Source organism: Loxodonta africana, chromosome 15 (genome assembly GCF_030014295.1).
Source record: "Loxodonta africana isolate mLoxAfr1 chromosome 15, mLoxAfr1.hap2, whole genome shotgun sequence".
Lineage (NCBI taxonomy): Eukaryota > Metazoa > Chordata > Mammalia > Proboscidea > Elephantidae > Loxodonta > Loxodonta africana.
The window spans coordinates 47,108,329-47,135,673 of record NC_087356.1 but is presented as its reverse complement, the minus strand read 5'-3'; the positions used below and the strand labels follow the sequence as shown (position 1 = coordinate 47,135,673).

At 40.0% G+C, this 27,345-nt stretch overlaps 1 protein-coding gene across 3 annotated transcripts in view; it reads left to right on the top strand.

Moving 5' to 3' along the window:
• The window catches only part of POLR1B (RNA polymerase I subunit B), a 35,916-nt gene extending 8,810 nt beyond the window's left edge, over positions 1–27,106 (top strand). Inside the window, exons 8-16 of one of the 3 annotated variants that reach the window (XR_010317978.1) lie at positions 3,272–3,443; positions 4,231–4,512; positions 5,961–6,094; positions 13,700–13,870; positions 14,707–14,863; positions 16,075–16,271; positions 16,914–17,167; positions 17,653–19,451; positions 20,557–27,100. Coding sequence is in view for 2 of the 3 variants with exons in the window: in XM_064268829.1 (XP_064124899.1) it covers positions 3,272–3,443; positions 4,231–4,512; positions 5,961–6,094; positions 13,700–13,870; positions 14,707–14,863; positions 16,075–16,271; positions 16,914–17,167; positions 17,653–18,535 (2,250 nt within the window). In the remaining variant the exon portion in view is untranslated. Of the gene's footprint in view, positions 1–3,271; positions 3,444–4,230; positions 4,513–5,960; positions 6,095–13,699; positions 13,871–14,706; positions 14,864–16,074; positions 16,272–16,913; positions 17,168–17,652 lie in introns of all 3 variants that reach the window. The other 2 variants (XM_064268829.1, XM_003417399.4) reach the window with 2 other exon arrangements.
• The last annotated feature ends 239 nt before the right edge of the window (positions 27,107–27,345 follow it).

Sequence of the window (27,345 nt, the reverse complement as noted above, 5' to 3'; positions counted from 1 at the left end):
TGCTGCTTTCACACTGGGCCAGTTACACCACTGTGGAATGGTGTGACCGTGTCTCGCAGGATTGATTTCTGTATGCATGCTTATAATTTCTAGGTTTGGCATCTTATGTGGTCTTTGTTTAGCAGTAAGGGGCTTCATCAAAGGTCCTTACGCTGGGTTCAGAAAGTTCATTTTTTTAATATAGTTTAAGTAAAGACAACATCAAATCTTGGTCATAACATTAATGATAAAATGGTAACGGCCCGTGCAGATACATAGAGAAACTTGGCATGGTACTGAAAGGATTTTATAACAAAGTTGGCTCAATTGCTTTTTATACTTTGAATATTAGTCCTAGAAATGACTTCATCTATGAGGTAGTGTAGCAAGATGAAAGATGGAGATGAAGTAAAATCTCATAATTCTTTAGTTAATAATTCTTACATAAATTCTTTTGTTTCTGTCTGCTCTATCCATAATTAGATTGAAATATCTCAGCAGCGTAGAATTTTTCTGATAAAAAATCAGATCAGGTAGCAAAAGTTTCATGTTATTGGTCGTTCCAGTAGCCTTTCAGGTCCAGGCTAATTTCTGTTTCTCTTCTACTTAAGCTGGATTGTGGTGGGTTCTTTGGATCCTGCAGTGTTAGAGATGTATCTTAAGTAGCCAGGTATTACTTTAAATGGGCTATCGCAGCAACAGACAAAATAAAGAGAAAATTGGGACTTTTTCAGAGAATTCAGAGTTTAAAAAGTGTCTGATTTCCTTACCTTTTCACCAGTTATATTTAAGCTTCTAAACCTCTGGGTTTGGAGTGTGAAAACAGACCTCAGAAGATACATGACAGTGCATGACATGAATTACACACTTCTTTAGTCATTTCCCTGAGTGTTGCAGCAGAGATTGAGGTGTCCTCTGTGGTTCATATGATGATTCTGAGGACTACTTAAGGGTTGAGGTAGGGAGAGACATTGAAGAGCTCCCCTTTCTAAACTTTTATAAGGTAAGGTGGTCGCTGTTCATCATTTTCTGTGGTGTCTGCCCTCTTTGTCGTAGGCCTTACCTGTTTATCTCTTCAGATTACCACAGTCTTAATGCTTTTGCACCTTTTGCAAGAAGGCTGGTGAACTCCGTAGGAGAGCATCTTAGTCGTCTGTTGCTCTCTGCACTGCTTGCACCTCTGTGCATATAGGCTGTGCATAGAGTCACTACTTTGCAATCTCAGATCCAAAAAGTGCCAGAACCCAAAAAAATGTGACTTGACAGCAACACCTCACCTGAACTGACAGTAGGCTGTTTATAACTTAGTGTGACTATCTGTGTGTTTCATTGTAGAAAGAAGTTTGCTTATAAAACAGTGCCTCAGTCCATCATGGGTGTTAAATAATATATGGTTTATACACCTATTATCTTTCTAAAGTCTGAAAAAAATTAATGTGAAATAGGTTTGCCCCAAAGGTTTTCAGTGGTTCAGTAATGCACTGCTGCCTGTAAATTTTAGACTTCTTAACTTAATAGGACTTCCTGTCCAGTACAGTGGGATATTAACAGACTGTGTGCTAGCCCACTCCGTCCCCCACTGTGCCGTCCTGTTTGTGCCTTGACTGTGGTTCCTTTATAATTTTGATCCTTATTCTCTCATCCCTGCATATGCAAATTTTCTCTGTCTTTTGGTCTTGTGAAGACATTATAGTATATTGGGAAGAACCTGGGCTTTGGAGTCATTTCCTACATTTGTATTCTCATCTTGAGAATCTGTTAACTGGGTCAGTCATTTACCTGTTCTAAGCCTCTCTCTTCTCGTTTATCAAAGGAAAAAAGTTTCTTGTGAGGGTTAAATAAATATGCACAGCGCCAGCTTATAGTATGTGCCCAGTAAATGCTAGTTCCTTTGCCTTAGCAAGTTAACTGTAAAGAGAATGGACAGACCCCTAACGGGTCTTCCAGCCTCTTCTCATCTCAAGTTACCAAGCTTTTGCCTGTCTCTCTTGTCTTAGGCTGGGTTCTCTAGAGAAGATAAACCAGTAAAGTGTATAAATACATATATATATAGAGAGAGATTTATATTAAGGAAATAGCTCACACCGTTGTAGAGTCTGGAACGTCCCAAGTCCATGGGTCAGGATAGAGGCTTCTGATTCACGTACCTGCAGGGGCTCACGAACCCAAGATCGGCAGGTCAGAGAGCCGGGCTCTTGCTCGCAGGCTTTGAATATCAATGAATCCCAAGATCAGCAGGCAAGACCACAGGTAAACTGCTAGTTCAAGTCCCAAGAACTGGAAGTCAGTTGAACAGGAGCCAGCTGCAGGATCCAGTGTGAGCAAAAACCCCTCATGCCTTGCCAGAATTATATTCGATCTAAGCCACACGGCCAAGAACACTCCCTTTCAACTGATCAGCTACTCACAGCAGATCCCATCACGATGATCACGTATCAGATCTCAACAGGGAAGTGATCACAACATCATATGACTGCCAAAACACTGAGAATCGTGGCCTAGCCAAGTTGACACAATCTTAACCATCTCTGTTCCTCACCTCTGCAGCTTCCTCTCTTTTCTTTTCCATTACGTTTCGGTTTCTATGTAAGAAGGAAATATCAGTCTTTGCTACTAGATTGTCAAACGTCCTGTATGTTGGGTGTAATTTGGGCCTTTGAGCTCTTCTCGGTTGTTTTTGTTCTTGGAAACACAGGGCTGCAGCTTTGGTCTTGAAGCTTTTTTGTTGCTGCTGTTGCTTGTTTCTGGGTTTGAAGGTATTCTGACTGCTTGATAAAAGTATTTAAAGGCTTTTCCAAGGTCAAATATGTTTTGATTCTTTCTGTTAGTGTGAGTAATCTAGAGCATTATTCTCAACTGGGGCAATTTTGCCCCTGCCACCATCGCTCCTCCCCTCGGGACATCTGACAATATCTGGAGACAATTTTGGTTGTCACAACATGGGGGTTGCTACTGGCATCTGGTAGGTAGAGGCCACAGATGCTGCTGAACATCCTACAATGTGCAGGACAGCCCCTCACAGCAAAGAATTGTCCAACCCAAAATGTCAATAGTGCCAAGATTGCAAAACCCTGATCTAGAGTACTTTGTGTTTCCTGTCCTAAGAAATACCTGACCTGTAGTAACACACTGGGAAGCTGTTCCTCAGGTTGATAGTTGAGGTGTTTTCCACGTCAGGCATATAAATTAGTAGCCTTTGCTATGGATTGTACAGATTGTGTGAGAGTAAATAGAAAACTTGTGATAATTAAAACACTTAATGTTTTTACATTAATTTTGTTCCTTATTTCAGGAAAAAATGGAAGCTTGGTTAGTGTCTATTAAAATAGCTATAGACAAGAAGGCTCAGAAGATCAATTTATCCATAAACACTGAAAATTTGATGAAGATTTTTAATATGGGAACAGACCTTACGAGACCCTTTGAGTATCTTCTTGCTACTGGGAATCTACGTTCTAAAACAGGTGAAATTAGATAGGCTCCATTTTAGTTACGTTTTCCAAATGACTTGCTTAATGTAGATTTACTTCTTGCTGAGAGTTCTCTTTAAAAGTCAACTTTCCACTTTCACTAAAGACAGATTTCATGTTGTGGTAAATTTTGATAAGTGCATATCAGCCTGAAGGGCTTTAGACAAGGTGTCTTTATAGTTTAAATTCAGTTCTACTGACCAAGTAGATTATCTGTGCTCCTTCTAGAGAACTAAAGACAACTTACATCTCTGAGGAAGGGTTACCTAGACAGATTGTTAAGGAGGCTTGTTCCATGTGCCCATCGCTAAACCAGCTCCATCAGAATCAATCATATGCGAAGCTTTTAAAAAATGATAATTGGAGGCCCAGAAAACTGCATTTTTTTTTTAGATGGTAGTGTTGCAGATTCTTTTAGGGCTAACAAATGCTTATATGATATCCAGCCCTCAGGGGTGGGTCTCATTTAATTACTTGCTATTTTATTAATTAATGTTCTTCCACAAAGGAGGTGGTGGTGGAAGGAGTAGGGAACCAGGCTGTCCCTGTTAGTGACTTCACTGATAGATTTGCTAAGTCTGGGTTGGGATTTTTGTTTTCATTTGTTTTTTGTAGTAAACTGTTTCCACTCATCAGAGCTAATAGGGTAAAGTTTTTATAGTAACCCACTCTGTGATCCATAGAGTGCCCTCAGGTTTTATCATCTTATCAGAACCTTAACTAAAAATAGACATTTTTTTAAAAGTTTGGCCTCTTTTTGAATGACTTTTGTTTTGTTAAGGTCTTGGCTTCCTGCAAGATTCTGGACTGTGCGTTGTGGCTGACAAGCTGAACTTCATACGCTACCTTTCCCATTTCCGCTGTGTGCACAGAGGGGCTGATTTTGCCAAGATGAGGACCACCACAGTACGCAGGCTGCTTCCAGAGTCCTGGGGTTTCCTCTGTCCTGTGCACACCCCAGACGGGGAGCCCTGTGGTCTGATGAACCACTTAACTGCTGTGTGTGAGGTTGTCACTCAGTTTGTATATACAACGTCTATTCCAGCATTGCTCTGCAATTTGGGTATGTGATGTACAGCTATGTAACAGTCTTATTTGGTTGCGAATATTTTTTAACAGATGCAAACTAGTAAGTTAGGCTTCTTTTGGTGGCTCAGCAGAGAGTTCCTGCAAGAATTCTGTTTGACTCTTCTGTGCAGGCGTTGGGCTGCTTTCCTGTAGGTCAGATGCATTCTTTGAAAATGAGGAGAAGGAATTAAATGTTTAGGTGTTTTGCTTTTTATGTTTTCTGTCTTGATGTCAAAGCATTTGAGATAGAGCAGCAGTTAATATTAGAAATGTAGATGCTATTGTATATAATTTCAGGTCACTCTCCCTGCATCTATTGGGTGGACCTTTGCATCTCTAAGTAGAAAGGAACATCGGATTGCAGGAAAGTAGTTTAAAAGGAAGTCATCCCGTATGTCACCTGATTTCATCGAGATACACAACCTCTGTTCTTGGCAGCCTTGCAGCTGCTGTCTCTGCTTTGGCTGGAACACTATGTCTCAGTAGTTTTTGGGGATCTGATCCTTGATTGGAGTCACCTTCATATTTGAAGGTGTCACCTTTTCTTTGGACTTTCATAGTCTCCTAGTCCAGGGGTTCTCCAGCTGTGTTCTGGAGACCACAGGCATTCTGTGTCTTTGATGGTCTATGGGCAGGATCTCCAGTGGGATTAATGTTTATATAGTAAAACTTCAAGTTCGCAGGGATCAGACGATAGGTATTCTTAAGCATCCAGAGGGGCAGTGAGTCAGTAGTCAGGAAATTTGTCTTTAAAGTACTTCTGTCAATTAGATCGTGGTCTCTGAGAAGGGAGCCCTGGAGAAAGTAATCAAGAAGTACTCAAGATTCCCAGGATGTAAGCAGTGTAATTTGTAGGTTCATTCTCTACAGGGAAAAGAATAATTTGGTTTCCACTGTTGAATAAAAATGCTGAAGTTGGAGAAGAGTAGAAAGGAGAAAAGAAAAAAGTGGAAAGGTGGAGAAAGTATCTCACAGCAGAAGAAGAAATGCGAAGGTCATTTGCTCTGGTTCTAGGGAAGAAGACAGAATAGAGCATGCTCACTAACTTAATAGGGATGGTCGTATTAGGATGACGGAGGAAACACTGAGTGGGTAAATTGTGACACTTTGGTATTCATGGTTCATGGAAAAGTATTGTTTTATTTAATTAGATTTTTGGAGAAAGTTAATGTATTTACGTAGTTCAGAAATCAAAAAATAGAAGATATACAGTGAAAAGCCTCCCTCATATACCTTTCTTCAACTGTCCTCTCCACAGGCAATCAGTATGAGTAGTTACTTGGATATCCTTGAAAAAAATGATTTAAGCTTTCACAAGAAGTATTCTGTCTGAGAGTCAAGGCCAATAAGATAACTAAAATAGGAAGCAATTATCGAACCCATATGGGGTGGATTTAAAATGTTAGAAAAAGCATTTCGATGTGATTCTGTTCTGTTCACCAGGGGTCACTCCAGTTGATGGAGCTCCACATCGACCGCACAGTGAGTGCTACCCTGTCCTGTTGGATGGTGTCATGGTCGGCTGGGTGGAGAAGGACCTTGCTCCTGGCATTGCAGAGTCACTCCGGCGTTTTAAGGTGATCTGGAGTAATTGAGAATTGTTCTGTCTGTTAATTGTAGGGTTTTCAGTCCTTTGGTAGTTGTTGATGTGGCCCCAGGGCAGTCTAGAGTGGTCAGGGGGTCAAGGTGTCAGAAGCTAATTTTAGAAGTTCCTGTACATTCCCTTTTGTGACAGTCTTGCCTTGTACTGACCTCAGTGGTTGGGGTCAGTGACAGGTAGCCAACCTGCATGCATTTTTTAGGTATTATCACTGAGGCCCCAGTCTGTTTATCTAACAAATTTAAACTCACTTTTTCTGTGTAAATACAAATGAAATAAACATTAGTGGTATATATTGTTGTTGTTAGCTGTCGTTGAGTTTGTCCCTGACTCAGGACAACCTTAGGCACAGCAGAAAGAAACACTGCCTTGTTCTGTGGGTATGCAAGACACAAGTTATACCTGTTGGCTTCTAGGTCCTGAAAAAATATTTTTCAAAAGTCAAGTAGAGTAACATTCTTTGAATAACTTATACTTGGGATTTCCTCCTAATGAGAATCTTTTTTAACTTAGGTAATGACTGTTGAAAGAATTGTCCTTTGGCAGCAGGATGAATTTGTAGTTCATACTCTGTTCTGGTTTGTTTCGTTCGTTTTAGTTTTAAAAACTGTTTTACTTTGATACAATTTTACACTTAAAAGAAGTTGGAATAGTACAGAGAACCCCCCGTATGCCCATTACCCAGGTCCACCAATTGTTGTGTGTTGCCCCATTGCTTTATCGTTTGTCTGCTCTCTGTAAATACGTACATATTTCTTTCTTCTGAGCCATTTGAGAGCAGTGTACATACATCATGTCTCCTTTCCAGAAGTATTTCAGTTTACTTTTTCCTAAGAACAAGGACTTTCTCTTCAATAACCATAGTATATTCATCAGTATCAGGAAAAGTCACGTTAGTGCAGTATAATCTACGGTTGATACTCAGATCCTATCAGTTGTCTCAGTAATGTCTTTTAAAGATATTTTTTTCCTCACGGTCTACAGCCCAGTCTAGAATCTTGTGTTTCTGGTACTGTCATGGTTCTTTAGTCTCCTTTGATCTGGAATAGGAGCCCTGGTGGCGCAGTGGTTAAGAGTTCGGCCGCTAACCAAAAGGTCAGCAGTTCGAATCCACCAGATGCCCCTTGGAAACCCTACAAGGCAGTTCTGTTTTGTCCTATAGATAGGGCCTGAATTGACTTGATGGCAATGAGTTTGGTTTTGGGTTTAATGTGGAATAATACCTCAGCCTTTTTAAGAATACAGACCAGTCATTAAGTTAGACTATCCCTTAAATTAGGCTTGTAAGATGCTTCTTCATGATGAGATTTGGAATGTGATAGGAGGCTTCATGATGTTGGCTTGTCTCATTACTGGTGATGTTAACTTTGGTCACTTAGTGTTCTTTACATTAATTCACTGTAAAGGTACTATTTTCCTCTTTGTAATAAGAGACTAGAAGGCTGCGTGAATGCCCTTCAAATTTGTTCGTCATCAAATTTTCACCCACTAGTTGATGAATTCTTTGCTGAATTATTGCTATTCCATTGCTGTAAATTACTGTGGTGGTTGCCAAATGGTCCTTTGTGTGTGTGTGTGTGTGTGTGTGTGTGTGTGTGTGTGCTTTAGGCGAAATTTTACAGAGCAAATTAGTTTCTCGTTCAAAAATTTATACACAAATTGTTTCTTGCCGTTGGTGGCAATATCACATTGTGTCAGCACTCTCCCCCTTTTTCGTTTCCACCCCTGCTTCCCCCAGTTCCATTCGTCCAGTTTTCCTGTCCCTTCCTGCCTTCTAGTCTTTGTTTTTGGGCAGCTGTTGGCCATTTGATCTCGTATACTTGATTGATCCAAGAAGGATGTTCCTCACCTGTGTTGTTTGTTTTTATAGGCCTGCCTGATCTTTGGCTAAAGGGTAAGCTTCCGGAGTGGCTTCAATTTTGAGTTAGAAGCATATAAGGGGGCCATAGTCTCAGGGGTTCCTCCAGCCTCTGTCAGACCAGTAAGTCTGGTCATTTTTGTGAATTTGATTGTTTGTTCTACATTTTTCTCCTGTTCTGCCTGGGACTTTATGTTGTAATCCCAGTGACAGTGTTCGGTAGTGGTAGCCAGGCACCATCTAGTTCTTCCGGTCTTGGGGCCGTGTAGGCTGTGGTTCGTGTGGTCCATTAGTCCTTTGGACTACTTGCTTTCTTGAATCTTTAGTTTTTTTCCTGCTCCTCTGCTCTGGACTAGGGTATATACCAATAGTTTTATATTAGATGGCCACTCGCAAGCTTCTAAGACCTCAGGCGCTACTCACCACGGAAGGATTTAAAGCATTGTCTTTAAGAATTGCGTTGTGCCAATTGACATAGATATCCCCGAGTCTGTGGTCCTTTGCCTCTGAGCCTGGGAACTTCATCCCAGGAGGTGTCTGTGCCACTTGTATGCTGTATTGTCTATATTAATACATGAGGAGCACCCACAGTCATGTATTTAGAAATTTCCTCCATCAAACCTGTATCTGCTGGTGGGTGTACTCCCTGACCCCCTCCCTCACCTCTTGGCATATTTATCTATTTATGTATCCATTCATAGGTTATTTATTGATTCTGTTGTTTCAGGATTGTCTGTGCTATAGTAGTTACTGTAGCTGTCCTTCCTGCATTCCTCTCAGTGTCCTCTCTTGCCTTGGTCATGTTGTGTTGACTTCTCCTGTATTGTGTATTGCCTTTCCCTTCACCCACATTAACACATGTCTACTATGTCTTTGGTAATTTTCCTTTCCTCCCCCTCCCATCCCAGGTAACCACCAAAGAGTTTTTTTGTTTCCTGCATGTAAACCTCTTGTAGTTACTTTATAAAAGCGGTCTCATACGATATTTGTCTTTTTGGAATTGACTTACTTCACTCAACATAATGCCCTCCAGATTCATCCGTGTTGTAAGATGTGTTGTGGATTCGTCATTATTTTGTTTGTTGCATAGTATTACGTTGTGTGTCTGTAGCACAGTTTGATAATCCATTCATCTGTTGCTGGGCATTTAGGTTGCTTTCATCTTTTTGCTATTGTGAATAATGCTGTGACGAACATGGGCACGCATATGGCTATTCCTGTCACAGCTCTTATTTCTTTAGGGTATATACTTAGGATTGGAATTGCTAGATCATACGGTTTTTTCTTTTTTTGAGGACATGCCATACCGTTTTCCATATGGTTGTACCATGTTACATTCCCACCAGCAGCGTATAAGAGTTCCAATCTTCCCATATCCTCGTCAACATTTGTTATTTTCTGTTTTTTTGATTCATGCCTGTAATGTCAGGATGAGGTGGTATCTCATCATAGTTTTAATTTGCATCTCTAATCGCTAATGGTTGTGAGCATTTCTTCAAATGTATGTTAGCCGCCTGAATGTCTTCTTTGGTGAAATGCCTGTTATATCTTTTGCCCTTTTTTTAATTGGATTATCTTTCTCTTTTTTGTTGTTGCTGAGGTGTTGAAGCTTTCTATAAATTTTAGAAATTGTACTCTGGTTGCATATGTCATAGCCAAATTTTCTTTTCCTAGTCTGTAGGTTCTGTTTTTACTCTTTCAGAGAAGTCTTTTTGTTGAGCATAAGTATTTAATTTTTAGGTGGTCCTGTTTATCTAGTTCATCTTCTTCCCTGAGTGCGTTTTTTAGTTAAGTTTGGTAATCTATTTATGGCATGTATTAGGGCCCCTAGCATCCCTGATTTTTCCTCTATGATCTTTATAGTTTTTATTTAGGCCTTTGATCCATTTTGAGTTAGTTTTTATGTATGGTGTGAAGTGTGGATCCTGTAGTTTTCTTTGTATAAGTCTTTTACATCCCTGGCTAGATTTATTCCTAAGTTATTTTATCTTTCAGGAGGCTGTTTTCCTGATTTTCTTTCCACAGTTCTCTGTTGATGTAGAAGAATTCAACTGATTTTTGTATGTTGATTTTGTATCCTGCTGCTTTGTTGAGTGTTTCTATTCGTTCCGGTAGCTTTCTTGTGGAGTCCTTAGGATTTTCTACATATAAGATCATATCATCTGCAAATAGGGATAGTTTTACTTCTTCCTTACCAGTGTGGTTGCTCTTCATTTCCTTTTCATGCCTTACTGATAAAGGGCATCCTTGCCTGGTTCCCGTTCTCGGGGGGGACACTTTCAAATTCTCTTGGTTGGAGATAATGTTGGCTGTTGATTTTGTGTAAATGCCCTTTATTATGTTGAGGAATTTCTCTTCTGTTCCTAATTTGCTGAGAGTTTTTATCAGGAGCCAGTGTTGGACTTTGACAGATGCCTTTATTATATCAATTGAGATGATCGTGTGATTCTTTTACTGTGTTTTATTTATGTGGTGGATTACAGCAATTGATTTTCTAATGTTGAACCAACCTTGCATGCCTGCTTTGAATCCCACTTGGTCATGATGTATTATATTTTTGATATGCTGTTGTATTCTGTTGGCTATGATTTTGTTGAGAATTTTTGCATCTATATTCATGTGGGATACTGGCCTGCAGTTTTCTTTTTCAGTGCTGTCTTTGCCTAGTTTTAGTATCAAGAGTTGTGCAGGCTTAATAGGATGAATTCAGGAGTATTCTTTCCTTTTCTATCTTCTGGAATAGCTTGAATAGAATTGGTGTCAACTCTTCTCTGAATGTTTGGTAGAATTCTCCAGTGAAGCTGTCCAGACTGGGCTTTTATGGGGGAGTTTTTTAATGACTCCTTCAATTTCTTCTGTTATGGGTCTGTTCAAATTTTCTACCTCAGTTTGTATTAGTTTAGGTAGGTGGTATGTTTCTAGAAATGTGTCCATTTTCTCTTAAGTTTTCAAATATGTCAAAGTATAATTTTTCATAGTATTCTGTTTTGATCCTTTTTATTTCAGTTGGTTCTGTTGTAATGTCACCCACCTCATTTCTTATTCAAGTTATTTGTATCTTCTGTTTTTCTTTTGTCAATTTGGCCAGTGGTTTGCCAGTTTTATTAATCCTTTCAAAAAACGAGCCTTTAGTCTTGTTGATTCTTTCTGTTGTTTTTCTATTCTCCATTTCATTTATTTCTTCTCTAATTTTTATTATTTAGTTTCTTCTGGCAACTGTGGACTTCTTTGGCTGCTCTCTAATTGTTTCAGTTGTAGGGTTAACGTTTTGATTTTTGCACTTTTTTATTGTGTGCTTTTATTGCTATAAATTTGACACCTGAGCACTGCTTTTGCCATGCCCCAAAGGTTTTGGTATGTTGTGTTTTCATTCTCATTGAATTCTAGGAATTTTTAATTTCATCTTTGATTTCTTCGATTACCCAGTAGTTTTTAAGCAGAGTGTTATTTAGTCTCCCTTTATTAGATTTTCTTTTTTTCTTGCTCTTCCTGTTACTGATTTCAGCTTTTATAGTGTTGTGATCAGAGAAGATGCTTTGTACTGTTACAGTGTGTTTTAATTTGTTGAGCCTTGCTTTATGGCCTAAAATGTGGTCTATTCTGGAGAAGGAGCCACAGGCATTGGAGAAGAATTTATACTTTGCTGCTGTTGAGTGATGTGCTCTGTATATGTCTAGGGAGGTCAAGTTGGTTGATTGTGGTATTTAGATCTTCTGTGTCTTTGTTAAGTTTCTTTCTAGTTGTTCAGTCCTTCACCAGGAGTGTTGTGTTAAAGTCTCCTAGTATTGCTGTGGAAGTGTCTGTTTCTCTTTTTAGTGCTGATAGAACTTGTTTTATTTATTTTGGAGCTCTGTTGTTGAATGTGTACATACTTATTTTGGCTGTGTCATTTTGGTGGATTGACCCTTTAATCATTATATGATGTCCTTTTCTGTCTTTTATAGTGGATTTTGCTTTAAAATCTATTTTATCAGTGATTAATATTGCCACTCTTGCTGTTTTTTTTTTATTATTATTTGCTTGATGTATCTTTTTCCATCCTTTAAGCTTTATTTATATCTTTGTGTCTTAGTTGTGTCTATTGCAGACAGCATATTGGTGGATCGTGTTTTTTTTTTTTTTTAAATCCGGTCTGCCACTCTCCATCTCTATTGGTGCATTTAGGCCACTTAAATTCAGTGTGATTATCCATAGATATGAGTTTATTGCTTTCATTTTCTTATGGTGGGTGGGTGTGTGTTGGGGGGGTGGTCACGTCAAACAGTTTATTCATTCTGCGTAATTTTCCATGCTGAGTTTTTAATTTTTTTTAATTGTGTTTTGTCTTTTCATTTCCTTTGTCGTTTTTGGTTTTGTGTCTACTGAATCTCTACGATTTTCTTTTATATTTTGTTGAGTAGATTTGTTGACTTTCTTTGTGGTTACTCCGAAGTTTACCTGTATCTTCCAAAGTTTAAAGCAGTAATTTATTTCTTGATAACTCCTTGGCTTCCTCTCCATATGAAAGTTATGCCATTTATTCTTGTCTTTTGTAATTTGATCAAAATACTGTGTTTATAAGTTACTCAGTTAAAAATTTTTTCTGCTTCAGTGTGATTGTGTTATTCATTTAAATACAGTTAGGTTTGTTTATTTCCATTTGTATTCCATTTTAAGTTTTTTTTCTCCCTCATCTTTATTGATTTTACTATTATTTTGAGCTTGTGCAGCATTAACATGGTTCAGAAAGGTATACTCAGTGATGCCCCACTCTGTCCCTTCTACCCTTCCCTGCCCATCACACCTTTTACCCCATTGCCACTCACCCCTCTATGTAGCCAATCTAAGTTTCTTATCTTTCCCGTGTTTCTTTTTACAAAAATAATCAGATAAATGTATAGTCTTCTATTTTCCCTTCTTTTTGTACTTTTCTTTATTTCCTTAACAGTATATCCTGGAAATCACTCCATATCAGTTCATAAAAATCTTCATTCTTTTTTAAAGTGTACAGTTCAGCAGTTTTTAGCATATTCTCAAAGTTGTACAACCATCACCACTATTTATTTCTAGAACATTTTCATCACCCCCAAAAGAAACCCCATAATTATTAGCAGTAACTCCCCACTTCCTGGAGATCACGAATCTACTTACTCTATAGATTTGCCCGTTCTGGACATTTCAAATGTGAAGTGGTATCTCATTGTGGTTTTGATTTGCATTTCCCTAATGACTAATAATGTTGACCATCTTTTCATTTGCTAATCGGCCATTGGCATATCTTCTTTGGAGAAACATCTATTAGATCTTTCCCCCTTTTTAATTGGGGGTGTCTTTTTATCGTTGAGTTATAATGTTGTTAGGTGCTGTTGAGTCAATTCCGACTTATAGCAGCCCTGTGTACAACAGAACAAAACACTGCTGGTAAGCTTAATTGTACTTCGCGCAAATTGTCTCAGCTCTGGCCGATGGGAACTCTTTGCTGTTGGTTCCTGTGTCCCTTGGACATGTCCTGGTGCTTCTGTTTTTTGCCGACTTTGTGGTTCCTAACTCATGTATCTCCCCTGCCCCAGTAATGGTTTTTGAGCACTGAGTTTTTTCCTTGCATGATTCATTTCATTTCTTAAGAAATTGTTTTTATGTTTGACCTCCTTCCCCATTCTGCTCCCCCTCATCTCCAGGGACAGGTGGAGAATGTAAAACAAATCACTTACTCTTTTTTGATCTTTCTCTTTTTTTGAAAAACAGGTGCTGAGAGAAAAAAGAATTCCTCCGTGGATGGAGGTGGCCCTCATACCCATGACAGGAAAACCCAATCTGTACCCAGGGCTATTCCTTTTTACCACCCCTTGTAGACTGGTACGGCCTGTTCAGAACTTGGAATTAGGCAAAGAAGAACTGATCGGAACTATGGAACAGGTATACATTGCACACATGTGATGGGTGGAAGTATACTATGTTCCTAGACTGCGAGCTTTCAGAGACTTAGTAACTGTTGTTTTCTAAAATTATTGTTATCATTGTTATAAGAACAATTAGGAATTTTGAAAGAAAGTCAAAACTTGCCTTCTGCCTTAGTGACCGGCACTAAGCAGTTCGTCCGTTTTATCTCATCAGACCTGAGGCGGGGCTAGTGGTCACATTACCTCCTTTCCTATCCGGCCCAGCTCCCAAAGATCCTTTACCCGCAACTCTGCCTGAGGTGGTGAGATTGACACATTGCATTAAACTTACTCATGGTCTTTGCCTACATCCTTGAAGCTGCAAAATTGTGGGCTTTGTGCTACTTCTTCCTATTCCCCATCACGGTTGGGCCAAGGTCAATTCAGAATGAAATACATAAGGCAAGTGATATTTCTACTACTTCTTCTTATTCCCCATCACAGTTGAACCAAGGTAGATTTAGAAGAAATACATGAGGCAAGTGATATTTCTACTTCTTCCTATTCCCCATCACAGTTGGGCCAGCCAAGGTCGATTTAGAATGAAATACATAAGATGTGATATTTCTACTACGCCTATTCCCTGTCACAATTGGACCAAGGTAGATTTAGAATGAAATACATAAGGCAAATGATACCTCTAACTGGAAGCTTCCCTGTGCTTCCCTATGGATCTCTCTAGTGTTTACAATGCTGGTGGGGAAGGCTTTCTTTCAAGTCTTTGAACACTAAACCTTGAGAAATAGTAAGCATTAATATGTTAACAGTCACAGTTATTTTGTGTCTTAAACTTCATCTTTTTATTGTTTCCAGGTCTTCATGAACATTGCTATCTTTGAGGATGAGGTTTTTGCTGGAGTTACCACACACCAGGAGCTTTTCCCTCACAGCCTGCTGAGTGTGATTGCCAGCTTCATCCCTTTCTCTGATCACAACCAGAGTCCACGGAACATGTACCAGTGCCAGATGGGTGAGGCAGGGCGGGGGGTGGGGGTAAGCACACTTAGAGAAGAAAAGTGCCTGGAACTCTTTATTTTGAAATAATTTCAAACTTACCGTAAAGTTGCAAGAATAGTACAAAGAACCCCATAAACCCTTGAAACTTAGTTTCACTGATTGTTAACATTTTGTCCCATTTGCACTTTGTTTTTTCATCTGAAGGTAAGTGGCAGCCATTGATGCCTCTTTACTACCAAGTACTGCAGTGTACAGTTTTTAAGAATAAGGATGTTCAGTTACATTGCCACAGATAGTTATCAAAATCAGAAATATTAATATTGAGACCATAATACTATTTTATAGTCATTGTTCTTTTACCAATTGTCCCCAAAATGTGGTTTGTAGCAGATTTTTTTCTGTGCAGTACCCAGTCCAAGATCACACATTGTATTTACTTGTCCTGTAACAGTGTCCTTTATAGGGCTCCAAACCAGTTCAGAACGGCTCAGTCACGGCTGACGAAAACGGGCAGCGCACATCTTGCTTAGCAACCAAATTCAGATTTTGACCCGAGTAGAAAACAGGCAGTGGTCTCTCACATCAAGCTTCTGGAAGCTTACAGATGTGGGAGATTGGATTATTGGCAGGGCTGTGGAGAGTAACACACATTCAGACCAGTGCAGTTGGCTGCCATCTTTGAGCAGGGCACCACTGCATGTTTCCTACTTGGGTCAAAATCCAGGTCACAAGGGATTTGGTTGTTACGCAGCGCTGCCTTTGTTTCTGTCCGCCATGACTGAACTGTTTCAAACCAGTTCAAAGCCCTGGTCCTTTATTCACCCATTTTCTCTCCCTAGTGATGATATCTTGAAGCTTGTGTGTGCCCTTAACATCTACTTTTTATGCTTTTACTACATCATATGTCCATAAACCAGATTTAGAGTTGTTTGGGATGTGTTACGTACATCACATCTGTGGTGTCGTAACACAAGTGGTATTATATCAAATGTGTCATACTGCATTTTTCCCCACTCAGCATTGCTTTCATCCTCTGATCATATTGATTCACATAGGTGGACTTCATTTTCACAGCTGTGTAGTAGTCTTTAGTACTCACAGCCACCATGATTTCTTTATTCATGTCTCTATTGGTGAATATTAGTAGTTTCCAATGTTATATATCACCTTTACAATCAAGGAGACCCTCTGGAAAATATGATGGTGTCTTTTTTCTTTCTGTAGGTAAGCAAACTATGGGCTTTCCACTTCTTACTTATCAGGACCGGTCAGATAATAAACTGTATCGTCTTCAGACTCCTCAGAGTCCTTTAGTGAGGCCGTACATGTATGATTATTATGACATGGATAACTATCCAATCGGGACAAATGCCATCGTTGCTGTTATTTCTTACACCGGCTATGACATGGAAGATGCCATGGTAAGCTTTACCAGGAGATGTGGCTGCATTTTTTTTCATTTGTAAGCATTTTGTATGCTATAAGGTCATGGGAGGAGTCTGTGTCGTCAAGGGCCTGGTATTTGGCATATGAGTGTTAAATGGTTGGTTCCTGGTCTTGGTTGAAAGTGGGCAAGCAGTAAAGGATATTTACTAAATATTTAAATATGCTGATACCCTGCAGGAGCCCTGGTAGCACAGTGGTTAAGAGCTACGGCTGCTAACGAAAAGGTTGGCAGTTTGAATCCTTGGAAACCCTATGGGGCGGTTCTGCTCTGTCCTCCTGGGTTGCTATGGGTCAGAATCGACTCCACGGCAACAGGTTTTGGGTTTTGGATACCCTGCATGTTTGAGTGTTTAGTATAAGTAAATTTTGAATGAATATAAAGCTGTCTTGGATATACTTACCTTATATATTTATGCATGATTAGGTTTCAAGCCATGTGTTTGGGTTTTAATAGTATAGGTAGTTTGAAAAATGTGGGGATGGTTTTAAAATTGAGTGCCAGTTATTTTAAACTAAGTTTTATTAATCGACAGCAGTGGGTTTTTTTACCTAGGTTTATTTAAAAAACATTCTTTTTGCCCACAGTCTCTTAAATTAATGATTCTTTGATTTTATAGATTGTGAATAAGGCCTCTTGGGAACGAGGCTTCGCCCATGGAAGTGTGTACAAGTCTGAGTTCATAGATCTCTCTGAAAAAATTAAACAAGGAGATGATAGTCTGGTGTTTGGAGTCAAACCGGGTGATCCACGGATTTTGCAGAAATTAGATGATGATGGATTGCCATTTATTGGAGCACAGTTGCAGTATGGAGACCCATATTACAGCTACCTGAACCTCAATACTGGGGAAAACTTTGTGGTCTACTATAAGTGAGTGTGGATATGTGTGCTGTTTTTTTTTTTTAAGGCTTTTTCTCAGTGGAATTGCTGGAGGTCAATTGAAGTTATCTTTTAACAGGAGAATTTTTGGAGGAAAAAACGGTAGCTCAGTTACTGTCAGTTGTGATTGAATTGGCATTGCGTAAATGAGGCAAGAAAGTTGTGTCTAGTGTACTGCCTCTGTTTTTCTAACATCTTGTTTGTTAAAATTTATGAGAGTTATCTGTGATTTATTTTAAAATGAGTTCTAACTTGACCATCTTTCTCATACATGTTAGGAATATTTCCAAGCTAAAACGTTGAGTTCAAAATGAATTCTTATTTTACCTTACCTTACAACAACATTGGTTTCAGTAATTGATCTTCTTAATAGTTTTTCGGTTGCCTGTGCTCCTAGTATTCTTTTAACAAAACTTAAGTATTTCTGTAAGTTTAAACAAATGGTTAGACTTTTTATACGGTTTATTTTTTCCTAGGAGTAAAGAAAATTGTGTTGTAGATAACATCAAAGTGTGTAGTAACGATACTGGAAGTGGAAAGTTCAAGTGTGTGTGCATCACCATGAGAGTCCCTCGGAATCCGACCATCGGAGACAAATTCGCCAGCCGACATGGGCAGAAGGGCATTTTGAGCAGGTTGTGGCCAGTTGAGGACATGCCCTTTACTGAGAGTGGGATGGTCCCAGACATTCTCTTCAATCCTCATGGTTTTCCATCCCGCATGACCATTGGCATGTTAATCGAGAGCATGGCAGGGAAGTCCGCAGCGTTGCACGGTCTCTGTCATGATGCTACACCCTTCATCTTTTCAGAGGAGAACTCTGCCTTAGAATACTTTGGTGAGATGTTGAAGGCTGCTGGCTACAACTTCTATGGCACCGAGAGACTGTATAGTGGCATCAGTGGGCTAGAACTGAAAGCAGACATTTTCATAGGTGTGGTTTATTATCAACGCCTACGCCACATGGTCTCCGACAAGTTTCAGGTTAGAACCACAGGAGCCAGAGACAAAGTCACCAACCAACCTATCGGGGGAAGAAATGTGCAGGGTGGAATCCGTTTTGGGGAGATGGAACGAGATGCTCTTTTAGCTCACGGTACGTCTTTTCTGCTTCATGACCGCCTCTTCAACTGTTCTGACCGTTCAGTAGCCCACGTGTGCGTAAAGTGTGGTAGTTTACTCTCTCCGCTGCTGGAGAAGCCACCCCCTTCGTGGTCTGCCATGCGCAACAGAAAATACAACTGTACTCTTTGTAACCGCAGTGACACTATCGACACCGTTTCTGTGCCTTACGTTTTTCGGTATTTTGTAGCTGAACTGGCAGCAATGAACATCAGAGTGAAACTGGATGTTGTTTAACTTGATGCTGGCCTTTTGGTTTAGGAGATGTATCAGATTAAAATAAAACGTCAGTTTAATTTTGTGAAGATATCGTAATTTAGGTTATTTTTGAGTTTCTTAAGGGGTGTTAGAACGCTCAGTCAAGACCTGGCAACTGACAGTTCAAGGCTTCTGTTCTCTCTGGTGTAACAACTACTGTCTTAGTCATCTAGTGCTGCTGTAACAGAAATACCACAAGTGGATGTCTTTAACAAAGAGTTTATTTTTTCACAGTACAGTAGGCTAAAAGTCCAAATTCAGGGCATCAACTCCAGGGGAAGGCTTTCTTTCTCTGTTGGCCTTCTCATCAGTCTTCCCCCAGACTAGGAGCTTCTTCACGCAGGAACGCCGGGATCCACAACCAATCATAAGGATGATGCAGAACCCGGCAGCGTTTCATTTTGTTCCATTGTGCATGGAGTCACCATGATTTGCGGGCTGACAACAACAACAGAAAACTATTTCTTCCTACTGTCATTTTCCCTGAACCTGAAGGACTTGTTTCAGTGTTCCCTGCAGTGTTCTTAAGCGTTCTTAGGTGAAACCAAATCATCCATGTGGGCTAATTTTGCCTCACTCCAGAGGCAATACTTGTGAGTTTTGGCCCAATGCCCAGTGTATTATGAGGTTTTTCCACTTTGGCAGGTGGGAACACTGATGAGCTGAAGCAGTTTGTTTATAGGCACACTGTGAGCTGAAGACTGGAGGGGCACCCTCCAGAGATCTCTGTAGTTCTTTCTCTGCAGGCTTTTACTCTTCAGTACCCTGCCTCGTAGGCTGGTAGCTGCCGTGGTCTCCTGTTTCCAACTCTGCCTCAACGCAGGGAGACCACTGGGCTGTTCTGGATGCTTCCTGTTCTGTGGCCTGGAAGCTTCACACATAAGCTGGATCATTAGTAAGTCTCACCTCACTGGTTTCCTGTCTCTCATGGATCACTCTGTGGTGCTATTTGTTTTCCAGTGTCTGAAATCTGCTGTCTCACATTTTGTCCAGATTTTGGTTTCCATCAGGAGAGTTAGTTAGCTCCTTTTATCTCACCGTGGCTGGAAGAAGCAGCAAATCTGCCCTGTAGGATTTTTGTTGTTGTTGTTTTGTTTTTAATGTTTTAGATGAGAATGAAAATCTCATTGAATGAATAGCAGAGTAGTACATTTTAAGAAATTTAATTCCCTAAAACATGTTAATCAAAACATAAGCACTGAGTATAGTGCTTACTGAGAATTATTTTTGAAAGAAAAACTTATTAAAAAATTGGAGATATACCTGATAATATACTGCCAGAAATTAAATTTTTTTTTCCCTTGATATACAACTGGAGGGCATTTTGGTTGTAAGTGTTCTGATTTGAGACAAAATAACCTCAGGCCAGCGCTCTCCACCAGCTCACTCGTTCTGAGGACAGTCTAATTAGAGCGTTGCTGTTGGCGCCTGTGTTTTCACAGCCCCCTCCATCTCCACTGTCTTTTCTAACGCGGTCTGTACAGAATTACTGAAGAACAAAAGGAAAATTTCAAGAAGTCTGGAGAGTATATAGTTTTCTCAACTTCCTGAAATCTTCTGGATTCTTCAATAAGATGATAAGGTTCAGAGGGATGGACAGGTAAAAATGTGACCAGATGGGAAAAAAAAGGGAAATGGCTAAGATGAAGGAGTACTGCCTAAGACACTAGTAGAATTTGACATTCTTACCGGAAGCACGATTATAACTTAAAAAGTAGATAAAATTCTCAACGATAGATGTCTTAGGTATCTAGTGTTGCTATAACAGAAGTGCCACAAGTGGGTGGCTTTAACCAACGGAAATTAATTTTCTCATAGTTTAGGAGGCTAGAAGTCTGAATTCAGGGTACTGGCTCTAGCGGAAGGCTTTCTTTCTAAAGGAATGTCCCTGTCTTTTTGAGCCTCTGCTGCTTGTGATCTACATTTGGCTTAGCATCTGTCTTCTCCCATCTCAGCATGTTAGCTTGCATTTAATCTCCTTTTTTTTTCTTATCTTATAGATTGACTTAAGATACACCCTACACCAGTCCTGCCTCATTAACGTAACAAAGACAACTCATTCCAAATGGGGTTATAACCACAGGAATAAACCCAAACCAAACCCGTTGCCACCAAGTTGATTCTGACTCACAGCAACCCTATAGGACAGAGTAGAACTGCCCCCTAGAATTTCTAAGGAGCAGCTGGTGGATTCGAACTGCTGACCTTTTGGTTAGCAGCCAAGCTCTTTACCACTGCACCACCAGGGCTCCAACCACAGGCATGGAGCTGAGGAATTATAACACATTTTCTGGGGACATAATTCAATCCGTAACAGTAGAGTGGAGGTATTTTTATTTTACAACCCTTCAAAACTTACTGATAAAATCCAGTCTCCTCTTTAGTTATATTTGATTAAGCACCCAGACATCAAGCATATACTGCGAAAGATTTGTGAGATCTGGTCTGAAATCAGAAAGCTGCTGAAAGGTGCTGACACTTGCCTCACCACAGTGTCTTAATTAGAGCAACTGTATCTGGAGGCATAGACTGGTCAAAGGAGAAGTCAGTGTTTCCCTTTAGTGCATGCGCTCTCAGTGGGGTGATACCGCCTTCACTGGAGCAGAAGTTGCTTTTTTGGAGGGGCAAAAAATCTTATTCTTTTTATGTATAAAACACAGACATACAGTTATTCAGTATCTCTGGTATTAAAAATTTCATTGGCAGAGCAATTAAGAAAAAAAAGTTTAAAAAGGCTCCCTGGGGGGTTATAAAAAAAAAAAATTGAGAAAACTGACATGCCATTTGGTTTCTGGCACCCTGACACCCAGGTGAAGTACACTTACAAAGTGACACAGGGCAAGGAAACAGACCCTGTGTCTTTGAGGCTTTGCTGTAAGCTATATAATTTGAAATGTCAGAAATATGGGAGCATATTTCCCCACAAGGAAATAACACATGGAGAGGGAGTGCTGTCATGCTATCCCACAAGAAAGATTTGACCCTCGTCAGAAATGAACAGTAAGAATCAATATGGAACACATGAATAAAAGCAGGGATACAGGAGCTGGGAAGAGAGCAGACATCCTCCAGTGTATCAGGTATCAGAAATCTTGCACATGGTTTCTTCAAGAACTCAAGGAAGAAATAACTTGTAAGGAAACTAAAGCAAGTGAAAAGTTAGAGAAAAAAAAAATGGGAGAAGAAAATTACACAGATGATTCCACCTCTGGTAAGGCCAAAGAAACAAATCTGTCACCTCTTTTCCTGCTGCCTTGTGGAGCTTCCTTCTTCCTTAAACCAAACTCACTGCCATGGAGTTGATTCCGACTCAGATCAGCCCTATAGAACAGAGTAGAAATGCCCCCATGGAGTTTCCAAGGCTGTAATCTTTACGAAAGCAGACTGCAAAGTGGCTGTTTGGCTCAAACTGCCAACATTTTGGTTAGCAGCTGTCTTAGGCTGAGTTCTGTAGAAAAGCAAAACCAGTGAAGTATATTGTCTTAGGCAGGGTTCTCGAGAGAAGCAAAACCAGTAAAGCGTATAAATATGTACACATAGATTTATATCAAGGAGATGGCTCACAAGATTGCAGAGGCTGAAATGTCCCAGGTCCATGGATCAGGACAGAGGCTACTCCTGATTCACGTAGCCGCAGGGGCTGGCAAACCCAAGATCAGCAGGTCAGAAAGCAGGGCTCTTGTTCACAGGCTGTGAAGATAAATGAATCCCAGGATGGCAGGCAAGACTGCAAGGCTTCTGATTCACGTAGCTGCAGGGGCTGGGGAGCCCAAGATCAGCAGGTTGGAGAGCAGGACTCCACTCACAGTCTGTGAAGATCAACAAATCCCAAGATGAGCAGATAAACTGATACCTCCTTTCCATGATGGAAGTGGTACAATGTAATCAACTTGCCACCAGGTTGTTGGCTGATCACCTTGAGGCATGGTGCCATATCAGGGACTCAACGTTGGTCTCTGCTGCTGGTAGATAGGGCACTTAGCAGTGGCTGTGGTTGGGTAGCCAAGGCAGCCTTGGTGAGCAGAAGTCCGTGTCTTAGTCATCTAGTGCTGCTATAACAGAACTCCACAATTGGATGGCTTTAACAAAGATAAATTTATTTTCTCACAGTAAATTAAAGTAAGCTAAAAATCCAAATTCAGGGCGTCAGTTCCAGGGGAAGCCTTTATCTGTCAGCTCTGGAGGAAGGTCCTTGTCATCAGTCTTCCTCTAGATTAGCAGCTTCTCTGTGCAGGAACCCCGGGTCCCAAAGGATGCACTCTGCTCCCAGCACTACTTTCTTGGTGGTTTGAGGTCCCCAACTCTCTGCTTGCTTTCCTTTTCTCTGTTGTAAGATAAAAGGTCGTGCAGGCCGCACCCCAGGGAAACACTTTTTGCATTACATCAGTGATGTGACCTGAGCAAGGGTGTTACATCCCACCCTAATCTTTAACCACAGGCAGAGATTGTTTTATAACACATAGGAAAATCATGAAATGGAGGACAACCACACAATACTGGGAATCATGGCCTGACCAAGTTGACACATTTTGGGGAGACACAAATCAATCCATGATACATATATACATACATACATATAAGCAGAGAAGGAAATATCTCAAGGAAATGGTCCACGCAGTTGTAGAGGCTGATAAGTCCCAAGCTGGAGGATTTTCCTGACTCATGTAGCTGCAGGGGCTGATAAACCCAAGATCTGCAGGTTAGACAGCTGACCAATGGCTTACAGGCTACGGAGGCTGACAAATCCAAGATGGAAAAGTAAGGCAGAAGGCCGCTGGCTCACAGGCTGCAGAGGCTGATGAATCCCAAGATCAGTGTGCAATAAGGCAGGCAGCTGGCTCAAGTACCAAGAACTGGAGGTCACATGATGATGAGCCGGATGCAGGATCCAGAGCAAGCAAACGAGCTTTGCTAGAACGTCCACGTATATATTGGATGCAGGTCACACTCCCAAGGGAACTCACCTTACAATTGATCACATCAGATCACGTCATGGAGGATGACTATCATTACCTAACTGCCAAATTATATCATTGCATAAAACAACACCATTACATTTAACTGCCAAGTTACATCATTACCTAAGTGCCAAATTATGTCATTATATAACTGCCAAGCCACTGAGAATCATGCCCCAGCCAAGTTGATACACAACCTTAACCATCACAGCAGCCAAACACTTAATTGTGCCACCAGGTCTCCTTTTGGTAAGGGTAGATGAGACTATTTGGATCCAATTCTCACACAGAATTAGAAAAGCTGGCCCAAGTATTTTTTTAAATCAGTTTAAAGATGTCAAAGAGGTACTAGTACAGTGAGAAGCTGTGGAGCCAGGTCCAGGAAAGTGGGACTCAGAAGTGAGCCCCGCACTCTGAGTCTTCTCCTCAAACTGAGTTCCATTTCTAAAACAGCATGAGGTGTTTTTAGAACACAAATATGTCTAATGAAAGGGAAGAGCTACATCCAAAATTGAATGATATGTATCTCAATAAATGGATGATTGGAAAAACACAAAGGAGTGTATGTTTTGAAAAGAAAAGGCTGTACTTGAGATTGAATGATTAAGCGTCTCTATATATATGGTTGCTATGAGTGGGAATTGACTCGACAGCAGTGGGTTTGGTTTTGTTTTTATGAGTGGATTGTTGCTAGAACGCAAACTAAAGCAAAGTGCTATGCATAAGGCTATATTTGATATTTCTGTATGAACAGTGTTGGTAGAACACACACGATTGTATCTATTGAGCAGAACATGCTGTACATCAGATTGAATACTTGGTCTATAACAAGGATCCGCAAATTTTTTCTGTAAAGGGTCAGATAATGAATATGTTCAGCTTTGCTGACCAGATGCTGTTTGTCACCACTACTCAAACGGGCAAGATCAGCCATTTACAATAAGCTGAGTGTAGCAGTGTTACACAAAACTTTATATATAAAAACTGGATTTGGCTCAGGGCCATAATTTACCAACCCTTGAGCTATAGAAATGATAGACCATGGCGCAAAAGGAAATACTCGCAATCACTAGCCATTAGAGAAAGGCACATCAAAACTACAAATGAGATACCATCTCATCCCAACATTACTGGCATGAATAAAAAAAAAACCTTTCAGCCGAAGATGAGTCAGGCCCATAAAACAAAATGAGACTGTCATGGATTGAATTGTGTTCCCTCCAAATATGTGTCAACTTCGTTTGGCTATGATTCCATTTTGTGTGGTTGTCCTCCATTTTGTGATTGTAATTTTATATTAAAGAGGATTAGGATGGGATTGTAACACCCTTATCCAGGTCACATTCCTGATCCAATGTAAAGGGAGTTTCTCTGAGGTGTGGCCTGCACTACTTTTATCTCTCAAGAGATAAAAAGGAAAGGGAAGCAAGCAGAGAGGGGGGACCTCATACCACCAAGAAAGCAGTGCTGGGAGCAGAGCACATCCTTTGGACCCAGGGTTCCTATGCAGAGAAGCTCCTAGGCCAGGGGAAGACTAATGTCAAGGACCTTCCTCCAGAGCCTACAGAAAGAGAAAGGCTCCCCAGGAGCTGACGCCCTGAATTTGGACTTCTAGCCTACTAAAAAACTGTGAAAAATAAATTTCTCTTTGTTAAACCCATCCGCTTGTGGTATTTCTGTTATAGCAGCACTAGATGACTAAGACAGAGACTAAATGGGCACACCAGCCCAGGGACAAGGACCAGAAGGCAGGAAGGGACAGGAAAGCTGGTAATGGGGAACCCAAGGTCAAGAAAGTGTTGATGTGAGGTTGACAGACTGTGGGTAGAACACAAATCAATGTATCTCCTCATAAAAATGAACTGTACAACAGATTGATATGTGTTTCTAGAAATTGTGAGTTGGTAAAACAAAAAATAATGTATTTATTGAAAGGGAAGGGTAATAAAACTGAATGGTATGTTAGATAGGTCTATGACTGCTGAAACACAAAATATACTCAAAGGAAATCCATATTCAAGATTGAACTCTAATTTATTTCTGTAACAGAACAAAGAAATGTATCTAATGAAAGAAAAGAGCTATATTCAACATGGAATGATACAGAGTATCTCTGTGAATGGAGTATAAAACAAAATGTATCTTCCCAAAGGAAATGTACACAAGAATGAATAAACGATTGGCACCTTTTGCAACAGAGTATCTCTGCATGAGGAAAATGCTATAGACATGATTCGGTTATATGCTATGTAGCTCTATGAATGGGGTGCTTGCTACATATTTTATGTCTCCATGAATGAAGAGTTTGTAAATATAAATGAATGTACCTCGAAATAAAAAAAGGTGTCTGTGAAAGGAAAGACCTATGTTGTTGTTGTTACGTGCCGTCAAGTCGGTTCCAACTCATAGCGACCCTATGCACAACAATGAAACACTGCCGGGTCCTGCGCCATCCTTACAATCGTTGTTACGCTTGAGCTCATTGTTGCAGCCACTGTGTCAATCCACCGCAATGAGGGTCTTCCTCTTTTCCGCTGACCCTGTACTCTGCCAAGCATGATGTCCTCCAGGGATTGATCCCTCCTGACAACATGTCCAAAGTATGTAAGACGCAGTCTCACCATCCTTGCTTCTAAGGAGCATTCTGGTTGTACTTCTTCCAAGAGAGATTTGTTTGTTCTTTTGGCAATCCATGGTATAGTCAATGTTCTTCACCAACACCGCAATTCAAAGGCGTCACTCTTCTTCAATCTTCCTTGTCCATTGTCCAGGAAAGACCTATACACAATATATATTATGACTTTCTAAGGTATTGCTAGAACATAAATGAATTTATTTTCTCTAAGATCGAATGATAGGTTACTTACCTCTATGAATTCAGTGTCTGTATAACAACGATAAATTTACCTAAGGAGATTGAGTGACATGTGTTTTGTTTCTTGGTAGTTTGTGAACACAAATGCATGTTATTAGAGTGTTGGTAGAATATAAGCCAATGTGCCTATTAAAAGGAAAGATCTAGAAACAGGGCTGAATAAAAGGTTATTTTTCTATGAATGGATGGCTGGCAGAACAGAAATGATGGTATACTGAAATAAATTGCCACAGACAATACTGAATGATGTTTGTATCTCTATGAATGGAGTGTTGGTGAACACAAATGAATAGATCTACTCAAATGAAAGTAGTATACACGAGATCCAAGTATACATCCCAATAAAAGAAGCACTAGGAGAACATAAGCAAAAATTCTACTTGAAGATTAAGTTACATGTTATGCATCTTTGTGAATAGAGTGTTGGTAGAAAACAAGTAAACATATATGCTGAAAAGAAGGCTCTATGCAAGACTGAAATGTATGCAATGTATTTCTATGAGTGGAGTCTTATTAGGACACAAAGTATTTACTGAAAGGCTACATGCCCTCTGAATATAGTGTGTATCTCTATAAAGGTAGTGTTGACAGAACACAATCTAATGAATGTATTAAAAGGAAAATGCTATAAACTTTTGAATGTTATGTATCTGTATGAATGGATTGTTGGGTAGAATACAAAAAAGCTATCTGCTGAAATAAAAAAAACTATCCAAAAGTTGAATGCTATGTGATGTATCTGTATGAATCAACCTACTAAGAGAAAACTTTAATACACAAGAATGAATAATAAGTTATACGTGTTTGTGAATGGAATTTTGGTAGCACACACACTCTACCTACTTTAAAAAAGAGAAAGTTAAAATATTGAACTTAGTATTGTGTATTCCTATAATGGAGTTTTGTAGGATACAACCCTGACAAAACAGGTAAAAACTATTCACAAGATTGACTGA